Source organism: Suricata suricatta, chromosome 16 (genome assembly GCF_006229205.1).
Source record: "Suricata suricatta isolate VVHF042 chromosome 16, meerkat_22Aug2017_6uvM2_HiC, whole genome shotgun sequence".
NCBI lineage: Eukaryota > Metazoa > Chordata > Mammalia > Carnivora > Herpestidae > Suricata > Suricata suricatta.
Window position 1 is genome coordinate 25,379,218 of NC_043715.1, and position 24,852 is coordinate 25,404,069.

The 24,852-nt window shown below is 42.0% G+C and overlaps 2 protein-coding genes across 5 annotated transcripts in view; one reads left to right on the forward strand and one right to left on the reverse strand.

Annotated features, from left to right (window-relative positions):
* The first annotated feature begins 10,327 nt into the window (after positions 1-10,327).
* On the forward strand, positions 10,328-24,542 carry PRSS54 (serine protease 54). The gene is given in 6 exon segments (XM_029925756.1): positions 10,328-10,366; positions 10,368-10,416; positions 13,374-13,545; positions 19,036-19,294; positions 20,114-20,245; positions 23,652-24,542. Coding segments are annotated over 6 exon segments (1,296 nt in total). The 5' UTR covers positions 10,328-10,330; the 3' UTR covers positions 24,300-24,542.
* Positions 15,035-24,852, reverse strand: part of CCDC113 (coiled-coil domain containing 113) — a 35,047-nt gene continuing 25,229 nt past the window's right edge. For 3 of the 4 annotated variants that reach the window (XM_029925751.1, XM_029925755.1, XM_029925750.1), the window contains one exon: positions 23,578-24,845. In XM_029925751.1, coding sequence (XP_029781611.1) covers positions 24,759-24,845 — 87 coding nt within the window. In that variant the 3' untranslated portion in view covers positions 23,578-24,758. Of the gene's footprint in view, positions 15,217-23,577; positions 24,846-24,852 lie in introns of those variants that run through there. The other variant, XM_029925753.1, reaches the window with a different exon arrangement.

Here is a 24,852-nt window from a genome sequence, read left to right on the forward strand (position 1 = left end):
TGGAGAATAGGGAACACTCATGCACTGTTGGTGGGAATGTAAATTGGTGCAGCCTTTGTGGGAAACAGTATGGAGGTTTTTGGGATTTTTTTAAGTTTATGTATTTATTTGAGAGAGACAGAGAAAGCATGAGTGGAGAGGGGCAGAGACAGGGTGTAGAGAGAGAGAATCCCAAGCAAGCTCTGCACTGCCAGTACAGAGTGGATATGGGGCCTGAACCTACGAAATCATGTATGGAAGTTCTTTAAAAATCTAAAAATAGAGGGGTGCCTGGGTAGCTCAGTCAGTTAAGCATCTGACTCTTGATTTTAGCTCAGGTCATGATCTCATGGTGGTGAGAATAAGCCCCATGTTGGGCTCCATACTGCTTGGGATTCTCTATCTCCCTACCTCTCTGCCTCTCCCCACCATCTCAAAAAAATAAAAATAAAAATGTTTAAAAAACAACTAAAAATAGAAATACCATACAGTCCATTAATTCCACTGCTGAGTATTTACCTGGTGAAATTGAGAACACTACTTTGAAAAGATATATGCACCCCTGTGTTCACTGAAGCATTATTTACAGTAGCCAAAATATGGAAGCAACCTAAAAAAAGAATAAAATAAGAATAAAAATAAGAATAAAAAATAAAAAATAAAAAAAGAATGAAATCTTGGCATTCATGATAACATGAATGAACTTAAAAGGAATTATGTTAAGTGAAATAAGTCACAAATTATTTAGCTTATCTGTAGAATCTAAGACACAAAACATAGGAACAACAACAACAAAAAAAACTCCAGAAACAGACTCAAGTGAAATAGGTGAATGGAATTAAGAATACACTTAGAGTGATGAGCAGTAAGTAACGCCTAGAGTTCTTGAATTACTATGCTGTACACTGAAACTAATATAATATTGTATATCAAGTGTAACTCAATTCATAAATAAAGTCTATGTTCAAGTGAAGAAAAAATGAAAGCAATAATAAGAGATATGAAAGATAGAATGAGAAAGTCTAATATGTCTATTTGGAATCCCAAAGATAAAGCATAGAGAGCCTAATGAAAAAGCAGTATTTGAAAAGATAATGTCTAAGACAGTTCCTGAATCTATAAGAAAATACAAATATACAAAACCAGGGAGCATAACACCCTAAAGAGAATAAATAAAAATAAAATCATACTTCAATTCACTTTAATCAAACCATACTACACTAGAAACAAGTCTTAAAATGGTGAGAATCTCTTTTATTTATTTATTTATTTATTTATTTATTTATTTATTTATTTTAATGTTTGTTTATTTTTGAGAGAGAGACAGAGAGAGAGAGAGAGCACAAGCAGGGGAGGGGCAGAGAGAGAGGGATATACAACAGAATATGAAGCAGGCTTGAACCCACGAACCGTGAGATCATGACCTGAGCCAAAGTTGGACACTTAAATGAGCCACCCAGGTGCCCCAAGAATCTCTTTTACAAAGAAACACAATTAGATTAAGGGTAGAGTTTTTCAAAACAATGGAATTCAGAAAACAGGGAAAGAACATCTTCAGAGAAATGAGAGGAAAAAACTCTCACCTAGAACTGTGTATCATTAAAATAATTTTTCAAGAAAAATGATGCAAAAAAAAAAAGAGACACATTTACAGGGTAGCAAAAACTGAGAACATCTGCCATCAAGAAATCTCTACTAAAGACACTTCTAAAGTGTTTAAAGGAAGATGATAAAACAATTCCAAATATATCAACAATCCCAATAAATATAATGGGAGTATATTTGCCAATCAAAAAGACAGAGAGTGTAAGTTCAGATTCTTTTAAAAATAATCCAGCTGTGTATTGTTTATAAGAGACATATCTGAAGCATAAGGATACAGTTCAAATGTAAAAAAGAAAAAACATGTTAAAGGAAATATCGACAAATAAAAAGCATAGTTATTTTCATATCAGGTAAACTTTAAGACAAAAGGTATTTTTAAAGGATAGAAATCAGTTGATCCACATTTTTCATGGATCCCATATTGCAAATTTGCCTACTCATTAAAATTTATTTTAGGTCCAAAATCAATACTTGCAGAGCTTTGCAGTCATTTGCATACAGACAAAATGGCAAAATTTTTGAGTCATTCAATGCACATGTTCCCAGCTAAGGTTGAACAAGGTGACACTCTCTGCATTCTTGTTTCAGTACATCCTATAAATAAGTGTCCTTTTTGCCATCTATTTAGTGCCACATTTTTAGCATTTTTGTGCTTTTCATTGGTGATTTTACTGTTTAAAATATCCCCCAGGAATACTGCGAAGTGCAGTCTAGTGTTCCTATGCACAAGAATGCAGTGATGTGCCTTATGGAGAAAATATATGTATTACATAAGCTTCATTCAGGTATGAGTTATAGTGCTGTTGGCCATGAGTTCAATGTTCATGAATCAACAACATATATTAAACGAGATGCCTTTAGACAGAAGCACACACAAAACAAGGTTATGTATTGGTGAAAATGTTATGACCAGAGGCTTATAGGAACCTAACCCTTATTTTCCCTAGGAGCAATGGTTCAGTATTTGTTAATTTGGTGTTTGCCACACTCTACAGAACATAGTTACATAGAATAATGAGAACTGGTTATAGATCAATTTACCAGGAAGATAGGGCAACTCTAAGTTTGTAAATCTAATAAAATAGCCTCAAAACCTATAAGGCAAAAATTGCTATAACTGTAGGGAGAAATTGCTAACTTCACCATTATAATCAGAAGCACCTTTCGTCTTCCTTCCTTCCTTTTTTTTTTTTTTAAGTTTTCATTTATTTATTTTGAGAGATAGAGAGCATGAGAAGGGAAGGGGCAGAGAGAGAGGGAGAGAATCCCAAGCATACTTCACACTTTCAGCACAGAGCCAGATGCTGGGGCTCAATCTTAAGAACTGTGAGATCATGACCTAAGCAGAAATCAGAGTCTGATGCTTAAATGAATGAGCCACCCAGTTGCTGTTTTTAATCATTGATAGGTCAAGCAGACAAAAAAAATCAAGAAAAATATAGAGGATAAGAATAGAACAATCAAACAAAATCTAAATCTTAATAGAACAATTAACTTAAGGTTAATTGATGGGTATAGACACTATACATTTTCCTGAAGCAAACAAAAAACAGAAAATTTCTTATTACATACTAGGCCACAAAGAAATTCGCCAAGAGTTTGAAGAATAAGTATTACACAGATATTCTCTAACCAATTGGGTTAGACGTGGGTATTAAAAGTTAAATAAAACTAGTTATACATTTGAAAATTTAAAAACACACTTCTAAATAGTTCAAGAGTAAGACACATCATAATAGAAATGTGAAAATATTTAGAACTGAAGATAAGGAAGGAGCGATATATCAAAACTTGAGTTGCCAAGAAAGTGGAACTTAATAGGAATTAATAGCTTTAAAGGTTTATTTTAGAAAAGGGAGGGAAAAATTAATGAGCTAAATGTCCAGCTTAAATTTTAGAAAAAGAACACAAAATAAACCCAGATAAAGTAGAAGAAAAAAATAATAAATGTAAAGTCACAGAATAATAACTAGAAAACAATGACACCAAGTAATAAAGCAGTACTAGTACTGGTAATAAAAAAAAATACTAGTAATAAGCTCTAAGATAAAGTTACAAAGATACAAAAACCAAACAACCAACCAACCAAACAAACAAAAACAAAGAGATGATCAACAAAGAACAAACGTTTATCCTGAAAATACAAATTGGAACTCTGGAGAAACTGAAAAAATAGACAGAGGTGTGAATAAATAATATTGGGAATGAAACAAAGAATGTTAAAATTTTAAATGGAGATATTAAAAGATAGCACTATAATCCCTATGCCAATACATTTGAAAACAAAACGGAAGAGTTCCTAGAAAAACAATGACCAAATCTGCCTCAAGATAAACAGTGGATAGTCTTAGAAATACTAAAAATAAAAATAAATTAAGCAGCTGTTAGAAATTTCCTCACAAAGTAAATACCAGGCCCAGATAGTTTTCAGAGGAGTTTTGCAAACGTTCAGATACCAGAGCATTTCCATCTCCCCAACTAATGCCACAAGGCCAGTAAAACTGATAAGGAACATACAAGAAAAGAAAATTATAAGCCAATCTAATTCACAAACACTGATGCCAAAACCCCTATATAAAACATTGGTGAATAGTGGCATATAAAATGATAAAACATTAATCTCTGAAATTTAAGAGTAGTTTAATTTGAGAAACTCTAAGTTTCATTAATCATGTTCACAAATTCAAGAAGAACCATGATTATCTTAATGCCAAAAAGCATTTGACAAAATTAAAACCCAGATTTTGATTAAAACAAACCAAAAACCCTAGAAATAAAAGGGGATCCATTAACATAATCAAAGAAATCTAGTTAGCAATCGATATCATCTATTATTCTATATGAGGAAGTGTTAGAAGCCTTCCCTTTGATCAAGGCAAGGATGTCCACTTTTATTGATCCTATTCAATGTTATACTGGAGGTCTTAGCCAGGGCTGTACAACAAGAAAAAGAAATTAAAGTCATAACAAAACTCATTATTTAAAAAACATTTTTAAATGTTTATTTTTGAGAGAGAGAGAGAGAGAGAGAGAGAGAGAGAGAGAGAGAGAGACTGAGCATGGGCAGAAGAAGGGCAGAGAGAGAGTGATACAGAATCTGAAGCAGTCTCCAGGCTTTGCACTGTCAGCACAGAGCTTGAAGCAGGGCTTGAACTCATGAGCTGTGAAATCATGACCTGAGCTGAAGTCAGATGCTTACCTGACTGAGGCACTCCAAAACTGTCATTATTAACAGATGATAGGATTCTTTACATGGAAAACCCGAAATAATCTAACAATAACTTTTTACAAATTCTAAGTGGTTTAGTAAGAAATGGTTAAAAAGCATAATAAAAGAAGACATAATTTAATTGCAGCCAAAAAGCATAATAAAAGAAGACATCATTTATTGCAACCAAAAAGTATAAGACACTTAGGAATAAATTCTATCAAAAGATGTACAAGACCTTTGTGGGACAGATTATAAAACCGTATTGAAAAATTTTAAAGGCAACCTAATTAAATTGAGAGATGCACTGTGCTCATGGATTAGAAAATTCAATATTTAAAACAATTTTTTAAAGTTTATTTGTTTTGAGAGAGACAGACAGCGCAAGTGGGGGAGGGGCAGAGAGAGAAGGAGAGACAGAGAATCCCAAGCAGGCTCCGCACTGTCAGTGCATAGTCCAAAGCGGGGTTCGGACTCACAAAACTGCAAGATTATGACCTAAACCGAAACCAAGAGACAGACACTTAACTGAATGAGCCATCCAGGTGCTCCAAGAAGATTCAATACTATAAAGATGTTAATGTAGCCACAAATTAAACTATTGATAAAATGCAATTCTAACCCAAATCTTTGAAGGATTTGTTTGCTTGTTTTTGGTGGCAGTGCCAGGTTGATTCTAAACTATATAAAAGTACAAAGGCCAAGAATAGTTAAGACCTTCCTAAAGAAAAAGAGTTACATGGGAGCACTTGCTTTCCTAAACAGTAAGATTTTGCAAAGCTGCAAAACTTAAGATTGTGTGGAATCGGCACAAGGATATAAAGTGACGAGTGTAACAGGAGAGAGATCTCAGAAACAGTCCCAGGCACATGGACGTCTGAGCTCACACTAGAGATCTGTGGAGAAATGAAGCTGTCCATGTGGGAAAGAGCAGATCCGTACCATGCACACACAAAAAAACCAGATTGAGGTGAGGTCTTATGTGTGAAAACAAAACTTTAAAGATTTAAGATGATATGGTAGAATAATTGCTGTGGATCTAGGGAAAGGTTTCTTAAACAAGACACAAAAGAGCCCTAACTCTACTATGTTAAAACATTGACTTCATTAAAACTAAAATTAAGACCTCTGCTTCTATGAAAACATCATAAAGAAATTAAAATAGAAAACACAGGTCAAAAGTTGGTAGAAGATATTCATAATACATATAGTTAACAATACTCAGAATGTATTAAGAATTCTTGCATCTCAATAAGAAAAAGGTAAGCAACCCAATAGGAAAAAGGGACAAAAGACATAAGCATTGACTTCTGCAGGTGACAAACATGGGGGAAATATCCTTAACCTTACCAGAAATTAGGGAACTGCAATTTAGCAGAGATATCATTTTATATCCATTGGGTTGACCAAAAATTAAGGCTGACACTAGTAGGTGTTGGAGAGGACATTCATGAGTCAGCAGGACCGCCTTCCACTGCTGGCAGGAATGTAAATTGGTTCAACCATCTTGGAAAACAAGTTAGCATTATCTTCTAGATCACGGCATATCCTAACACATTCTCTGACCTAGCAATCCTATTCCTAAATACATACACTCTAGAGAACCTCTAGTGGTAGTTTAGGCATACATACCTATGCATAAACTTGTTAAACAAAGAGCAAGAGAATGAGAGAGTGGAACATGTAGGTAGGCACAAGATAACAGGAATGTTTTAGCTCCCCTGTTACAAGTTAGATGACATAAGGAAATAAATTTCCTAGATGTCTCTTTTAAATGGAGTAACTTAAAATGGAAATTTTTTCATTAGGGAAATTATATTAATAAATACAGCTACATGTGGTATAAATGTTCATTAGCAGCCAATCTCAAAGATTGTTGGTTGGATAATTTGACCTTCAGGGAGCAGTGGCTAATGAAATGCATTTCATTTAGATAAAAATTGAAAAACTCTTGCACACCAGCTCTTTCATTAGTGGTCAAGAAAATGATAAACATGACATTCTGTTTTAAACACTTTTAGGAAAATAAAAACATTCTATGGATGATCTATCTAATGAAAAAAATCTTCAAGTCCAACATAGATATCTGATAATAAGGAAACCGTTAAAACATTTTTGTCATTTTCAATCAAGCACGATGACTTCTTTGGTAAATAAGTTATAAATATATTCTTTCCCCAGAATGAGGGCATTATAACGCTTTCCAAGAAATTCTTGAATTTTTTTGCTAAGTGGAGAAGATATCTAAATGGCAAAAACCTGATTCAAACTTGTACTCTTCAGAGTAGACGTCATTCCATAGCTGAGAAGCTTTCAGTGTCAATAGTAATAAAAAGAAATTCAAAGAAAACATAGTAATTCAAAGAAAAGATAGTAATTCAAAGAATTCTGAAAATTCCTGTTCAGAAGAGTCCGTCAGACGTTGCATCAGAATCAAAGTCATACTGTACGGGGCACAATGACTATGAAACGTTTGGGCCAGCAGACATTTTGTTCAACAAACCATTGATCGGTAGCAGGAGACACTTGGAAAATGTGTGATACGTAAATGAAGCAGTACTTGATTTTTTTTGTTGTTCTGTTAATTTCATCAGAGAAAATATTTTGAAACGCAGTAATGTTTATTGGCATGTTTAAACACCCTCTTCCAAAACTGCAACAGGACATGAATAGTTTCCAGAGGGAAAAGCAACCAAGTGATTTAGAAATCTAACCATCACTACCCCCTAGGATGAAACTTTCAAACTACCCAGAAGAAAATTTCAACCCCCCAGGCTTTGAGCACACTGGGCAGGCCCATGAGTATCGGAGAGCAGTCATCAGCCGAGTGAAAAAAATCTCTCCATGATTTCGGAGTCCACAGTCAATCTGAATATCCAGAACTATCTGTCAGTTTCCAGAACTTGCTGCAATTTCAGATGTCCTTGAACTGAGAGTTAGGATTTTCTAACTTAATAAAAATAAAGAGTAAAAATAGAAAGTGGCCTGTTGAGAAACTACATATGTTTCATGCTGTCACAATCCTGGATATGCAGTGCTTGGTGTAAAGTTGCAAATGAATTTCCTCCCCAATATATAAAACTATTATTACCATTACTATTACTAACCTTAAAGAATTTAATAATTATTTACAAAATTGTGATGGGTCCTTTAAGAGTTTACCTAAAGCAGATGGTCTGCATTAAGTAATCCAGAGAGGCTGAAGATTTGAGGCCTTCTGTTCACAATGTCTCCTGGACCCCTGGCAGGATTCTGAGCCTTTCTTACTATTATAAAATTATGCTAGATCGTTCTTGTTAAGAGTGAGTGTTTCTGGTGGTCTCCCTGTGTCTTCTTTTCATGTAGGAATTAAAGAGGAATTGGAGAGAGTTAGGGTCTTGGGGATTACTCTCAGAATCCCCACTTTTTTTTTTTTTAAGTAGGCTTCATGCTCAGCATGGAACCCAATGTGAGGCTTGGACTCACGACCCTGAGATCAAGACCTGATGAACTGAGATCAAGAGTTAGATGCTTCACTGGCTGAGCCACCCAGGTGCCCCAGTATCCCCACTTTTACAGAGCAGCCCCTGGCTTTCCCCTAATCACCACCTCTGCTTTGACACTCAGCACGGGGTCCAGCCTGAGAAATGCGAACTTGGACACGGCTCACCCCCCTGGAGTTGGAAGGATCTGGACCCGAGTCCTGCCCCTGCTACTTTCCAGATGTATGGCTGTAGGGAAGTGACTTTCCCCACTCTGAGCCACCACGTTCCCATCGGGAGAGCTCAGGTAATTCCTTGATTATGAACTGTGAACAAGAAAATACACATGAAAGTGTTTTGACACTCATGATGTCAGACTGACCGCGAACAGATTGAAGGGTCAACTCCCATTTCTCCCACTGCTAACAATCTTTCCCATTCTGTTCTCCCAGCAGAAGCCAAAGTCTGCTCGGTGTTAAAGCTGACGGATGATTGTGAGGAGCACAGGACATCAGGGGAATCTCACGGGGAAGGAAATAGCGTCTCCTTTCTGAGTCACGCTCTACTTTCTAGTCAGTGATCTTTCCTTCCATCAGCCATTCATCTACCTGTCCAATAAATATATTTCAAGCGGCTGAGCCAGCAGCCTGTGAGCCCTCTCTTTCCACAGAGTTGCGTCTTACCACAATACTGTCAACACTTCTCTCAAGTCCTGGCATTTGTGCTGAAACCAAAGCTGCTAACAGTGGCTGGAGTGCAGATCCCATCTGGCCCTATGGTTTGGCAGAGCCAGTCTGGTGGCTTTGCTGGGACCAGCAAGCCAAAGGGCTAGGGGAAACTGGGGTCCAGGCATCCACATGAGAATGTAAAAATGCTTATGGGACTGGAAAAACCAGACCCAGTTTGGTCGTGGGCTTCCTCCAACCAGTCTGACAAGTCATGCAGACACAAGGCGGGTACTGAGGAAGTAGGCAGACCACGGCCGCAACGGGACAGGGCTTTGTGATCTAGCAAAAGGGATGTCTTCTCGGCCAGACTTGGGGAAAGCCAGCCTTCCAGAGTAGCCCTGCCAAGTTCAGGAAACAGGCAGGCTTTTCATCCTGGCTCCTCCTAGGTCCCATGTCTAGACGTTTGCTTGGTGACACCATGGTAACTGTGATGCCACAATGGAACATTCTTCCCAAGGTGGTAGAAGGAATCCCTCTGTTGAGCTCTGCTGTGTAAGGTCAGAGTGAGTTCATTTCTCCTTTGGCAGTAGCAGTTCACAGTAGAGTCTGAGAGCCATCCTGACAACAAGAAGCGTCCAGTGTCATGAGCAGAACACGGTGACTGAGAATGGCTATTGTGCACAGTTTGAGGCAAGGGTGGGGCGGATGGTGTGGTGGATGGGGAGACACGCATGGGCTTTGAACTCAGAGACCTCAGTTCAAATCGCAGCTCCACCACTTGGCAGCTGTGTGACCTTGGGCAGGCTTCTCAGTGTGTGAATGTCAGTTTCTAAATCTGTAAAATGGGGACAGGGATACCGTCTACCTTGTAGGGTTATTGCTCAGATTAATGGAGCTACATACTGGGCAGTTACGATGTAAAAGTATAAGTGGTCCATAGTGAAAAGAAATCCCAGCATTATTTAAGCCTGCTGAGTGTGGCAAGGCGGGCAAAGCCAGGGGTGGGCTTGCAGTAAACCCTGCTTTTACTTTCAGCGGCATTTTATGGCTACAGAGTTAAGAAAGGGGTCGGATTCCATGAGTCAAAAAACAACCCTCTTCTGAAACCCAGCTCTCTGGGAAGCCTGGGGACCCTGGCTGGATCGAGGAGAAAACTGACACTCAGGGGCTGCCTCCTCTCCGTGGGCCATCTTCCCGATCCTGACAGTATCAGGGCCGGGCAGCGGGTCCCGGAGCCCTTCACTGCACAAAACCACGCGACTGGGACGTGACAGGTCTGTTTCCCGGGTCTTGGAAGCTTTGTCAGGGGGAAGGAAAGAGGCGGGGCCTCTGACGCGAGGAGGGGACCGCCGCTTTGGGGACGAGAGGAAAAGCCTGTGCCTAGGGATGTCGTGTTTTCACAGCTGCCCATGGTGTCTGCTGCAGTTCTCTCTGGGGATGGCAGAAATGAGACGGATGCTCTTGGTGCTGCTCTACATCTCCCACTCTTCTGCCAGTGAGTGTGCTCCTCTCTTCCGTGACATTGTCAGCAGCTTGTGTGAGATGGCAGGGGAACTGTCCGGCAATCCTGTACACGGCCCTTAATGTCCAGAGAGGGACTCGGGGAAGAGGGCTCACAGCGCTCTGCTCGGACAGCAGGTGTTGGCAGTGGGAATCAGGCAAAGAAGGGGAACAGGGGCCATGGATGCAGGAAACTGGTTTCAGCAGTCTGATGTCAGAGCTGGCCCTCCGGTGAGAGTGCCATTAGGAAAGTAAGCCTCGGACTACGGAAAAGCCCATGGAGAACCCCCACCCTGCTCTTCCTGGGGCTCATGCCCCAGAAACCATCAGGTGGGGGATGTCCTCCCCATGCCTGGGTGGAGGCCTGTGGTGCATCTGGTGCACTTGGGAACCAGGCCTTCCCCTTGTTTCTACTTAAGCATTGTGGTTCCAGAGAAACCTTTTATCATTAAACCAAGTGTACTACTAAACTGACCCTCAGTTCCTGGTCCCAGGAGCAAGAAGGTCCCTTGGAGCCTGCTTGGGCCTCAGTCCTTCCCTGACCTCCAGGTCATCCAGAACCAAGATTCCAGCCTAGGAAGGGGCAGGTGGAGAGGGGGCACCTGACTACAGCAAGCGCTCACCCATCTGGCTGCCACCTCAGCTGGCTCTGTCCAATCTTCCCGGAGTTAGATGGGAGACAGGACAGAGCATCCAACACCCCCACAACGCACATCAAAGAGAGAACTCCACCTCCTTGCAGCCCCAAAGAGACCAAGGGATACCCACAAAACAGAAAGGGTCTCTCCTCCCTCTTAAATAGCCTCAGGCAAGTGACCCAGGGCAAACATTCCATCTCTAGCTCAAATTTCCTCATTGTATTCTGGCCTTCCAAGGGTTTTATAAACTAGCCAACTGGAGCTTTGAGAAAGCAAAACTCATCACCCACCTGTAGGTTCTTGTTGATGTGGGTAAGACTGGTTAATGCCTTGTTCACTATAGATTGCCAATGTCCCATGCATTAAATAAATGCCTGAAAATAGAGCCACCAATGATCTGAGCCAGTGGTCCCCACCATGTGACACCTATCACCCAGGACCACTGAGCGCAGAGTGCAATGTGGGGCTCAAACACAAGCCATGAGATCGTGACCTGAGCCCAAACAAAGAGTTGAACACTTAACCGACTGAGCCACCCAGGCGCCCCAAAGACCACTGATTTAGAAACAAGTACTGGGTACTTGTGGTTTGGGATTTATAAACAGCAACCAGAGAAGTGATTTACATAAAAAAAAAAAAAAAGGAATCACCCATTAGCATTATCAGTCATAAAGATACAGTTTGCAAAGCACCTTCCCATAACCTCACCATATATGATCTTTACAACTCCAAGAGATGTGTTACCCCACATTTCAAAAGAGGAAGCTAAGGTCCAGAGAGGTGAAGTGCCTTTTCCCAGGTCTCACAGGATAGGGGCCCATGGTATCTGGGACACTGATCCAGGGCCTTCCCCAAACACGTAGGTCTCAAACCTGAATATACATTAGAAACTACCCAGGGAGGCTTCTCAACATGGCGGTGCCCAGGCCCTGTCCCCAAGGGCCTGGGGGTGCTGGGCAGCAGTTGGATGAAATGTGCAGCCAGGCTGAGAGTCCTTGCACTCCACTGTGAGTACTGAGAATGAGACAGGCACCCCTGGCATGAGGACTGTCAGGACAGGGAGGAAGTCAGCAGCCACAGAGAGCAAAACACCCGGGTGTTTCCCGTCCCATAACGGTGCCGGCAAAGTAGGAGGCTCAGCTCTCTCCTGTGGGGCTTTGAGTTTCGAGGGTCCTTCCTGCTCCATCATTCTTACACTTTCCATGATTCTCTGAATAAGGACTGACTTTTCCAATACAGGGTGATACAGTATCTTGGGTGAAACCAGGATGGGCAGAGGGAGAATGTTTATTTAAAACATGAGTCAGTATTTTACTCTTCTTTGAAACAAATGTCCAGACCCAAGAGACTGTCCAGTTGGAGGCAACTCACTTGAGGGCCTGGAATAGCAAAGACCAAGCAGGCCCGAATGGGCCAGAATCAGCCTCAACCTGGCAGGACCTTTTAACCCCTTGAGGACTGAACTTCAGGGAGTGCCTGATAGAGCAAAATGCTTTTGTTCATTGACCAGATGATTTATTGAGCACTTACTATGGGCCCGTAGGGATACACTGGCAAGCAAAACTAACAGGGGGGAGCCACACATGTCAAACTGCCCAGGTGGGGAACAGCAAGGGTGAATGTGAGGATGTGAAATGGGGCTGAAGGTGGGTGGAGTGCTGCACACCGTCTGGCCCTGCACCACGAAGCAGTATGTATCAGCACTGCTCCGACTTTTCTACACTCTTAAAAATTATGAAGGACCCCCAACTAATTTTTGCCATGAAGCTATCTCTTTCCATATTTACTATATTAGAAATTAAAAATTGGGAAAAATTTTAAATGCAAGAATATACAGGTTCACACATGCTGGTAGCATCACAATGATGACATCATGTAGCCTCTGGAAAATTCCACTTGCACACGAGTGACAGAATGACGTTGAGAAAGCAAATACTGTCTTAGTATTCTTACGGAAACAGTTTTAACCTGTTCTAACCAGTTTTAACCTGAGGACTCCCAGAGGCCCCAGACCACGCTTTGAGAACTGCTTTCAGATACTGCTTCGGGTGTACTGCTCAGTGTCCAACAGATGAGAGGGATTATCGGTAGCTTGAGGGGTTATTTTTAGATTCCAAGATGCCGTCAAGCATCTTTTATGGAGAAGATGACCCACTAGGAAAAGAAATGGGGGTGGTGGAGTTCGTGGTGACCAAGATGGAGAGCCAGGAGGGGGGAACCAGCAGGAAAGGTAGTCCTGAGGGTTGACTCCATGGTGGTGGCCACAGACCACATTCCCTGCCCCAACGGTGAGGCCCCCACACACTCTCTGCAGGTTGTGGCGTCCAGGAAATCAACGTTATGGAAACTTCCGAGGAGGGCTTGGTCAAAGACAAGGAGTTCCCGTGGGTGGTGTCGCTGCAGGACTCCCAGTACACCCACCTGGCTTTCGGCAGCATCCTCAGTGAGTTCTGGATCATCAGCATCGCGTCTGCCTTGCAGAACAGGCCAGTACCCCTGCCTCTGGGGCCTATACAGTCCCCCGGGGTGGGGGTGGAGGGCCCCTTTCCGGCCCAGCCTGGGAAGACGGGGAAGGTAGATTCCTGGTGACAGGGCAACTGCACTTGACCTGCCATGACCCTTGGGGTCCTGGAATCACCAGCTGCCAAAGTCATGCTGTCCAGTGTGTCCTCTGCTGTGGAGACTGTCAGCTGCACAACCACAAGGTGAGGTAACTGTTCCTCCATCCTCCACAGGAAGGATGCTCATCCCATTTTACTGCAATAGGAGCGCTGACTCCTGATACTTAGAGGTCCTTTCTCTGATCTTGTTAAGGGAATTGATAAGAGCCCGTACCTTAAAACACTTAACCTCGAACCTTAATAACACGCCTGCCACAGATACATGTGCATAGAGAAACGATGAAAGAAATATGCAGATGCTTTACGAGCACTTATCTCTGGATGTTCAGAATGCACCCAATTTGTTTTCTTATTTGAGCTTCTCTGTATTCTTCAAATTCTATGGAGTAAATTTATGCATTGTTGTAAACCAGGAAAAAAACCTTCAAATGTTATTAAAGGAATAATTGTTTTATAAGACGTCTTACTTTTTGACCCCAAAATTTCACTTTTGAGAATCAACATTAATGAAATAATTTCAACCACTGGAAAAGTTTTATGCACAAAGTTGTTCATAGGATGGTTAAGTACACAGAGAACACTCCAAATTAATGTTCAATTATCATAGATAAATAAATTATAGTATATTCATTTGTATATGTATATCATATAAATAATATGTATAATTATGTATATATCTCTATATATACTACTTATATGCTATACACATACAGAGTATGGGGGGAGAGATTATAATTACTATAATTGCCCAAATAAACCAGAGTTAAGCCCTTGATAGAATATTGTGGAGATGCTGAATTTTTAACCTATAACTTATATTTTTATTTGAAAATATGTATATTTATTATTTATGTTTTAGACACAGAGAGAGCACATGTAGGGGAGAGGGGCAGAGGGAAAGAGAAAGAGAAAGAATCTTAATGAAGCAGGCTCCAGCCTGATATGGATGATGGGGCTCCATCCCACGATCATGGGATCATGACCTGAGCTGAAATCAAGAGTCGGACACTCAACAGACTGAGCCACCCAGGCGCCCCTGAAAATGCATGGATTTAAATGAAAACACATGTACACAGTGTAATTTTCAGGAGGAACCAAAAAGTATACAATGAAAAGCAGCTCATTTCCCCTGGCCTTCAGACACTAACTCCCTCCCTTCCTTAAGTCATTTGTGCCATCAGTTTCTTAAATATTCTTCCTTAATTACTCAATGCACTTATGGATATCTATATAGCTATAGGTCCATCTATATTGATTCTTATATCTATTGACAGAGACAGATTTTTCCTTCCCGCTTGGATTAATCTGCTAGGACTGCCATGACAAAATACCACACACAGAGTGGCTTAGACAACAGAAATTTATTTCCCACCTTTTGGAGGCCAGAAGTCCAAGATCAAGGTGTCAGCAGGACTGGTTTCTCCTGAGGACTCTCTTTGGCTTGACGGCTGCCACCTTCTTGCGGTATCCTCACATGGCCTTTCCTTAGCATGAGCACTCCTGATGTCTCTTCCTTCTCTTACAAGGACGCCAGTCCTGTTGGGTTAGAACCCCACCCTTACCTCCTCATTTAATCTTAATAATATCCGTAAAGGCCCTATGTCCAAATGTAGCCACATCTGGGGCTAGGACTTCACCTACAAATTTGGCATGACACAATTCAGTCCATAACAGCCTTTGATACAACTGACAGTGTACCATACACAGCATTACACTCAGATTTTTCACTCTACCAGGAATGTTGAGCCACTTTTTCTTATCATCACAGAGAGAACTCCCACATTTATCAGCTGCACAGTACCCCAAGATGGATCTACCATAATTACAGGGTCCTCTAATAATGGAAATTTGGGTGGCTCCCCATCTCTTCCTAGTACCAAAAACTGCTGCAAGTAGATCTACTTGTCCGTATATTGTTTCACACGTGTGCGATACGTTGTAGCATGAATAACTCAGGCGTGGACAGACTGGGCTGAATCTCGATAGCTATTGCCAACTAGCCTTCCAGAGAGATGTTGCTTCCGTGTAGGGTTTTCATTATTGTCATTTTCTATCTGGTCTATTTTAGTTTTGATTTTTCCCTTTGCCTGGGATTTTGTTAAAGACAGAGTTTTAAAATACCCAGGCGGTAGGATGTTTTGTTTTCTGCCTTTATCTCATTCTGAGTTATACTACATGGTGATCAGATCTATCTAGGAATTTGTTGGGGTTGTCCTGGCGGTCTACCATCCATGAGCCATGTGAATGTTCCCCACAGCTACAATTAACAGTTCATTCTCTATCTTTGGTCTACAATTTAATATAGAAAATTGGGGGAGGGATTCTCTTTGATCTGTCCTAGGCTGACAGAGGTGAGTTAAAATGTGTCATGAAAAAGGTTCTGGCTCTTTCTCCTACTTCCTGGAGTGTTTCCTTTGTGAACATTATGTCACATGCTGCAGATGTTTATGACTACAAGGTCTTCACTGTGGACTGAATTCTTTCTCATCATTAAGAGCTTCTCTGTCTTACTTCATGATCTTCTCCTCTAAAGTGATGCTCCGAATGAAACTCTTGCTTTTTGTTTTCATTTTAGTTTATGTTTTCTGCTTTTGTGGCTTCTTGTTTTTCTTTTCATTACATGGCCTTTGTTTTGTTTTGAATGTCTCTTCTGACAAATTTGGAAAGTTTGAGTTTTTGTTCTGGTGTTCACCTTAGAATTATAATTTCATGGAAGACAACAATATCCTTGGTTTCTTTCTGGATGTCATTATTATTATTATTATGTATATTTTTGAGAGAGAGACAGACCACAAGGAAGGAGGAACAGAGAGAGAGAGAGAACAAGACACAGGATCCAAAGTAGGTTTCAGGCTCTGCACTGTCAGCACAGAGCCCGACACGGGGCTTGAACTCACAAACCCTTAGATCATGACCTAAACCAAAGTTGGATTCTTAAGTGGCTGAGCCACCCAGGTCCCCCTAGACTATCCTCTTTAGACTCTTACTGTGGTCAATGCCAGAAGTCCTGTCCTTTGACTTCTTCCCTCCTTCTCCTCCACCACACAATTTTGATAGATTATATACATGCTTTAGTGTTTCCCTTGATTCATGTACATATTTGCACATTCTTATTATTTTACATATTAGCTATAAACAAATATGCTTATATTCCTCTAAAAGATGAAAAAACTGACATATATACCTACCTTCTGACTTTCTTTTTAGCTTTAGTTACACCATCTGATTACTGTCAGAGTTTACATTTTGACTCTAACATAAACTTTAGGTTTTTAGTCCAATGTTATAATGAACGCCACACTTACTGACAGTCCTTTTGTTGGATTTTCTCCACTCAACGCTAGAATTGGCTAAAATTTGTCTTCAAGTATGTAATTTCTTAAAGGGCTCCCATGAAGACTATACTTTCAGGGATCATTTCTATAGTTCGTTAAAGGGCTCCCATGAACCATATTTCCTTAGGTTTTACATATTCACAAATGTGCTGGGCTTAAGCCTGAATGAAAACTTAAGTGTAGAATTCATAGATCATGCCTTCTGTCTTTTCCTGACTTAATAGGCATTACCACTACACACCCCATCTCCCAGCCACCATGGCTTCTGGTGTTAAATCTTGCTGCGGAGAAGTCTGAAGCCATTCTGATTTTTTTCCCCTCTAGGTGCATGACCACTCACCCCAGTACACCTGGGAGAGGTCTGGTTTACACCTACTATCCTAGTGTCCTACTGTGAGTGTCCTCTTTCACTCTCTCAAGTTCCCTGGGTTAGGCAACAAATTACATGACCAAACTTAAGATGACTTAATCTGGTTTTGTTTGGATGCCCAAGGATCCCTTCTTTGTCATTGAAGTCCAGCAACTTTATTAGCTATGCAGCATCTCTCCCATTTCTACTCTCTACTTTTCTACTCTTCTGGGTCCCAGGAGGCTAACTTGTGTGTGTTACACCAATGGTACTCTTATCTTCTGGGTTCCAGTTGGGTTAGGCCAAGGGGAGTACTGGCAAGAGATCAGAGGAAGTGGAGAGGGCAAGGGCAGGGTCCTTATTCCTCAGAGGGGTACTGCAGACTGGCTGCCTCCTCCAGCCACATGACCCACTCTCCACAGCTCTGACCCCTCCCTCCCTCCTCTAGTACCCAGAGGCACATCGGCAACCCTGTTGTTACCTGAGCAGGAAGCTGCATTTGCCACATGATACCAGGTACTGAACTATTCTTTGTGATTTTGCTACATCCTTCCAAGACCACTGTAAAGAATCCCTTAAACTTTTCCCAACTTACCTTGAGTGTGCCATCTGTTTCCTGCTGGGAGCCGACAAGGATATGTCTCCATATAAATTATTCTGTGATGCTTTTCCCCTAGGGTATGGAGTACACTTCCAAACCGTAGAGTGAAGGTTTATTTCCAAGAAACTTTCCAAAATTAGATCCTAAAATCTTTTTTCTGTCTTACTTGGATTACTTTCTTTGTGATCTGCTGGCTCTCCATTGACTGCCATATTTGTCATTCCCCTCTCTCTCCTTTAAAAAATCTTTATTAATGTCCATTTCATTCTGATCATTTTTTCTGTCTTCCGCCCTGTGCCCCTATCGTATTTTCTGTGTTCTCTATTCTTCTTTATGCAGCTTCCAATTTGGCCTTTATTTTGGTGCTGGTTTTATTCATTTTCTTTCTACTTCTTTGCTGAGAAGTGTGTTTGACCAGCTTTTCCTGACTTTGTGGGGATAGGTACCATGTAGAATGCTCTGCACTCCTGCCATCTTTTACTGCTATTGGCCCATCCTCTGATTCTGAGGTTTGGATTCTCTAGTTTCTCTTCATTTTATCATGTTTTTCAGCATTTGTTTCTCATTCTTGTAGTCCCTTGGGTGGTCCCCAAGGGGAGAAAGGGAAAACAACCAAATGCACTCCATAACTATTATAATTTGGATTTCTCTTGAGTATTTACAGAGAATGTAATATGAAAAAGCAAACAGCTTTTAATAGAAACACTATTAAAATGTTAAGTGCTGAAATGAAGAGTCAAGGTTACATCTTTAGTGTAACTATGACTATAAAAACAAAAAAACCAAAACTATCAAAAAAGCATGAAAAAAAAGTTAACTATATAACAGATTATCTTTGGGTAGTGGGACAAATGACATCAAGATAGAGTAATTCCCAAAGAAGGACATGAGCCTAGGAGCTCAGAAAAGATTTCCTGGGGGCTGGGTCCAAAGGGGTGAGTAAAAAGTAGCCCAGGAAAAATGAGTTGCAGAGTGTTCCAACCCACCCCCCAAATCAGTAAATATGAAAAGGAAGGGGTGAAGCTCCCATGCCACCTTAGCTTCTAAAGAGTCCCTTGCTTTTCTTCTAGGAAGGACGCCATTGTTATGGTTGGCATCGCTAAGATGGATGCCAGAGTGATCGCTCACGAAGAGTATCCAGTCAACACCATCATCATCCATGAGGATTTTGACAATGAGACCATGAACAATAACATAGCACTCCTGAAGACAGACACGGCGATGGAGTTCAGCAACCTGGTCCAACCCATCTGCTTCCTTGGCAGAAAGCTGCATATGCCACCAGCCTTGCAGAACTGCTGGGTGGCAGGATGGAATCCCACGTCTGCAGTTAATGCCTGCCTCCTCCTAGAGGAGGCTGTGTGTGTGTGCGATGAGTGGGGGTGACTTGGATGAACTGTTCTAGGGTTTATCTTCATAATTCCCATTGCTCAAGATTCTAGGGTTGGGGCACCTGGGTGGCTCAGTCGGTTGGGCGTACGGCTTCAGCTCAGGTCATGATCTCATAGTTCGTGGGTTCGAGCCCCACATCGGGCTCTGTGCTGACAGCTCAGAGCCTGGAGCCTGCTTCAGATTCTGTGTCTCCCTCTCTCTCTGACCCTCCCGTGCTCAGACTGTCTCTCTCTTTCTCTCAAAAGTAAATAAAACATTAAAAAAAAAAAAGATTCTAGGGTTGGGCTGGAACCCTCATGTAATCAGTCTAGATTCCCAATGCTTGCCCCTTCTGTGGCCATTCTTACATTTGATCCCTTTTCTTTTAGTTCTACACCCAAATTCGAAGTACATAGTCAGTAAACAGCTTAAAGGGAGTGCAAAGCCTCAAGGGAGAGTCAGGGGACATTATTCCCTGAACTAGAGCTGACTGCCCTCTTGACCAAGTCTTCCTTGTTTTCTTTTATTCTTGGGAAATGGACAAGGAAATGTATTCTCTGTAGATGTGGAAGAAGGTTGAATATGTTCTCTATTTTCACATGCAAGTTCAAAGCAAAGGTAGTTTTCATAAAAACTCAGACACAGTTTCTGATCTCTATGAGAACAGGGGGTTTACCAGAATATTTTCTACTCATTCCCATCTGGATACATGAGTTGTAGTTAACATAGGCAATGTCTTCTCATTAGTAATTCTTGGCTTTCTGTTGCATGGTCCAGACAGGAAATCATATGACGATGAGTATCCTGAGGAAAATCTCCGTGAAAGACATCAACATGTGTCCCTTACACAAACTCAAGAAAACAGGATGTGGCAATCACATAGAGCAGGAAACCGATGCTGTCTGTCTGGTAAGAACATGATGGAATAAAAGGTAAAGGCTGAGAGTAAGCAGTGGTCACTTTAAGGGAGTCTTGGGACTCTTTCTCATTGAGCAGTGAACTCTGTGAGGGACTGGCAGGGACTGTCACTTGGGATTCATGGCTGTCTCTGGGGTGAACGGTACTTGGCAGATAGCAGATATTCAATAAAAATCTACCGAGTGGACTAAGCAGTCACCATTTTCAATGTGACATGATTAAGCACGTCTAAGTCATAGATGGTTTTTCACTGGCGAAAGGTTTGCAAATGTGAGTCCAAACGATGTATACTTGGAGCATGTCTACAGGGTGGGGTCACTATTTTCAGCTTCTATGGAATCTAGACTCTGATGCTATTGCTCATCAGTTGTTGGTGTTTTTGTTTTTTTTTTCTGTAAGAAGCCCTGCCCTCCAATCAGATGAGGGCTGTACAGATGTGGCTGTCCTACTACCTCAGCAAAATGTGGGGATCTGACAAGCCGCTGGTCCAGGCTCCCTCGTCCACACCCAGAGAAGGTGGGGGCTTACAGGGATCACACAGTTAAAAATGTTAGAGTAAGGACGAGAACCCAGGTCTACCAGGGGTCCAGACAGTTTCTCTCCTCTACTTCAAAATGTCTACCCTCTACTACTTCTAATCCCTACTCTCCTTCAAAGTAACTTTCAGGATTCCCTGATGGGGAGAAACTTTTTTCCAGATGATCTAGGTAAAGTATTTTAGAGAAAGGGGGAAGAATACATATATGTGAACGATTCTTTCTAAAAGTAATTTTATTGCAAATGCTTGAAGGACTGCCTTTCTTTTTTTTTTAATGTTTTTTATTTAATTTTGAGAGACAGAGAGAGACAGCGTGAGCAGGGGAGGGTCAGAGAGAGGGGGAGGTACAGAATTTGAAGCAGGCTCCAGGCTCTGAGCTAGCTGTCAGCACAGAGCCCAACGCGGGGCTTGAACCCATGAACCATGAGATCATGACCTGAGCCGAAGGCAAACGCTTAACTGACTTAGCCACCCAGGCGCCCCAAGGACTGCCTTTCTTTATGCAATAAGTTTGCCCATCCAAAGTTGGTTCAACATTTATTGAGTGTCTACTTTGTACTGGACTGTAGCAGGTGGAAGACTAACAACTTTTTAAGTTAGATAATTGAGGCATTCCCTCAATCCAGCACCATATTTCATCAAATCTAAGATGCTGTCAGTTGTGGAATGCACCATTATTGTGTCAAATACCAAGAGAGAGAAAATTCTGCCAGTTAAACTCGGATATCAACCAATTAAAAGACACATCTCATTCCAAAGACGTTAATATTTTTTAAGTTTATTTATTTTGAGAGAGTAAGAGTGTTAAGTGAGGGAGGGACAGAGAGTGAGTGAGACAGAGAATCCCAAGCAGGCTCTGTGCTGACAGCACAGAAGTGGGGGCTCGATCCCACGAACCGTGAGATCATAACCTGAGCTGAAATCAACAGTTGGAAGCTTAACCAACTGAGCCACCTAGGCACCCCAAAAGATGTTAATTTTTCAAAAGCATCTTAGATTCAGTGGGATATGGTAAGCTGCTTCTACTCCAAGTGATCACTTCTTCCAATCTATCTGCAAAGCTTAGATTGGTTTTTAACTATAGCACACCTGCAGTCAGTCCTTTGTTTTTGAACTGTGCTCACAAACTGGCTCAGACAAATAAATGGTGACTTGTCTACCTAGGATCCTTTCCTCTCTTGGAAATATGTTCTAGTGTCCAGAGGTCCTCAAAGCCATACTTCAAATACGTAGAATAAACCACCCAACTCCAATATCTGCCTAATGGGTCCCCAGAAACCCAATAAAAGCAGAATCACTCTGAACCCACCCCACCTCCTTTCCCCACAATTGGTAAGGCTTTTGTTCAATGTCATGGTTAAGGACCAGACAACAAATGAGCCCCTTTAGGCTGGGGCTGCTCCAGAAAAGCGCCTGGTACTTCTCTCTCAGCTGCTTGGGCTTCAGAAGTTGGGCCCTGCACACACTTCCTCATAATTGAGGAAGGGGAAACGCCATGTATTCTACACCCAGGCAGAGTGGCACCTTGCAAAACCATGCAATAGCCGGGGAGGTCTACCATACAATCATTCATTCATCAACTATTCATCTATATTGCACTTATTTTCTTCCTCCAGCTATGGAACCACAGTTAAAGCAAACTGGGGGTGGAACTGGTGACAGGAGGGGAGAGCACGCCACACTTGGCTGGACAGCCTCTCTGACTCAGACATAACAGGGTGCAGACATGAGCCCATTCAACAGTCCTAGCACAGACAGCCAGGCCTGGCGATGAAATCTCTGCCCTCTGCTCCATGGCACACAGGGCAGCGAGAGTACCATGTGCTTGCCCAGTCCTACTATGTAGGCGGGCCACGTGGGCCGAAGGGGCTGGCCAGCCTTTGAATGACAACCCTTCTTGGGGCAAGATGGACCACAGGTTTGGAGTGGGGTCAGGTACTCCCTTAAAGGGAGGCTTGGGGCTGGGGAAGTTCAGGTAAATTATACCTAGCAGTTGCCTTGTTGCTATTCCCATATTTCTCAACTTTTCACATAAAAATGGTGGCCTTTTATAGACACCAGGATATTAGTAGCTAATTCTTTATTGAGTGTGTGTTGTGTGCTAGGCACTGTGTTAGGGCTCTGTACTTTACTCAGAGAGAAGTAGCAGACTCGCTGTGGTCTAGGTAAGTGTGAAAGCTTCTGTGCATTCCCCCGAAGGGAGGTAAGGTCTGTGCGGTAGAACCCCCAAGTCCCAGAGGAAGGCTGAGAGCACGGGCAGGGCTGGTGAGCAGGCGCACTGACGGGCAGCTGCCAAGTGGGTGCTCCCCGGGAAGTGTGGCTCTGACTCCAGTAGGAGTGTGGGATGGAGGCAGCAGCTTAAATGGAGGATGGAAACAAGATAGGAGAAGGAAAACTGAGCATTCCAGGCCAGATATATATATATTATATATATATATATATATATAATATATATATATATAAAAAATATATATATATACACACACACATATATATATAAAATATATATATACATATATATGTGTATGTATATGTATACATAGATATAATAAACATTGGAGGGATGAGAAACTAAGAGAGAGTGAGGATTTAGTCAAAGGGGAATGAAAATGAAATGCGAACCAGGAAGCTAAAGGCAAATGGCAGAAGCCTGCAAATCATCTGTACAATAAAAGAAAAATTCATCTTGGAATTTGTGGTAGTGGCTGCCTAAATTGGAAATAGTGTCCTATAATTTACCCCCTCTCCAGTAAGAACCGGTGTAAAACATTTCTAGAACAAACTGTAAATTGTACAAGCATGTATTTAAAAAGAAAATGCGTTTTCCTAAGAGCTGAAGACTTGTGTCCTTTGTCACAGGGGGACCCAGGAAACCCCATGATATGCCAGCTACAGCAGCTGAATCTGTGGGTGCTGCGAGGACTCTTGTCCCACGGTGGTGAGAAATGCCCTGGCTTTTTTATGTACATCAAGGTGGAAGACTACAGTGACTGGATCATGTTCAAGACTGAGAAAACCAGCCGGCCGCTGTCTTCCTTTCACCACTGGGTGAATTCGCTGTCTTCGCCCAGCTACAAAGCACATTTTGCCATTACAAAACGAAAACATTCTGGGCTGGGCCAAGCTGGATGGTCCCAAGCATACTCAAAAGGACAAAAAAAGGCCACCGTACATTCGTTGCCAGCAAAAAGCTCTAGAAAGAGTCCAAACGCTCGGGGGAAAGGGTTAAAGGAATTAAGCAGGTCTTCTGTTGCGGCCAGACAAAAAAAGACCACTGTACGTTCGTTGCCAGCGAAAAGCTCTAGAAAGAGTCCAAACACTTGGGGGAAAGGGTTAAAGGAATTAGGCAAGTCTTCTGTTGCGGCCGGACAACCCATGTACTATGACTATTATGGAGGGGACTCTGAGGAGGGTGCAAGGCCTATTTCAGGTCAGAACAGGTTACATCAGCCCCAAGAAATTATCTTGTTTTTCTTTGTGCTTCTTTTCTCTTGCCATGGCAGCTAGTCTAAGAGGTAACCCTCCCAACTGAAGAGTAAGCTCAGAATGCTGAGTGCCGGGCAGTCACCATTCTGTTCTGCTGTTTAATGGTGTCTGTTTTTGCTAGTTGCACACCTGGGCTGCCACGGACAGGCCTCAAGCGCACACCGGGCTGGCTCTCCCTCCTCTGTCCCACTCCCACATGCGGGAAGGTCACTTTCATTTGTGCTTGTGAACTAAATGTGGGCTAACAAGTGTCAAACCATTAGAGTGCCCTGTGGTTCTTTCTGTGTTAATGGTTCTAGGGACCAGCCTGTGAAAACACTCCCCACGGGCAAATGTGGCGTGCAAAGGGCCCTCCCTGTCAGCTTGGCTGGAGAGTCGGGACACCGAGCAGCACAGGGAGCATTGAGAGGACCCCTTGACTGGAAAGGAGCTGATTACTTTAATGGATCACTCTGGTCTGCAGCTGTGGCCTCCCTCTGGCTATTTCCCAGGGGGGCAAATTGCCTGCAAATGCTCATTGGTGGTTTTCATTTTATTCCAAGCCTTGCGGTAGCCTTTTAAGGACATCTGCAAA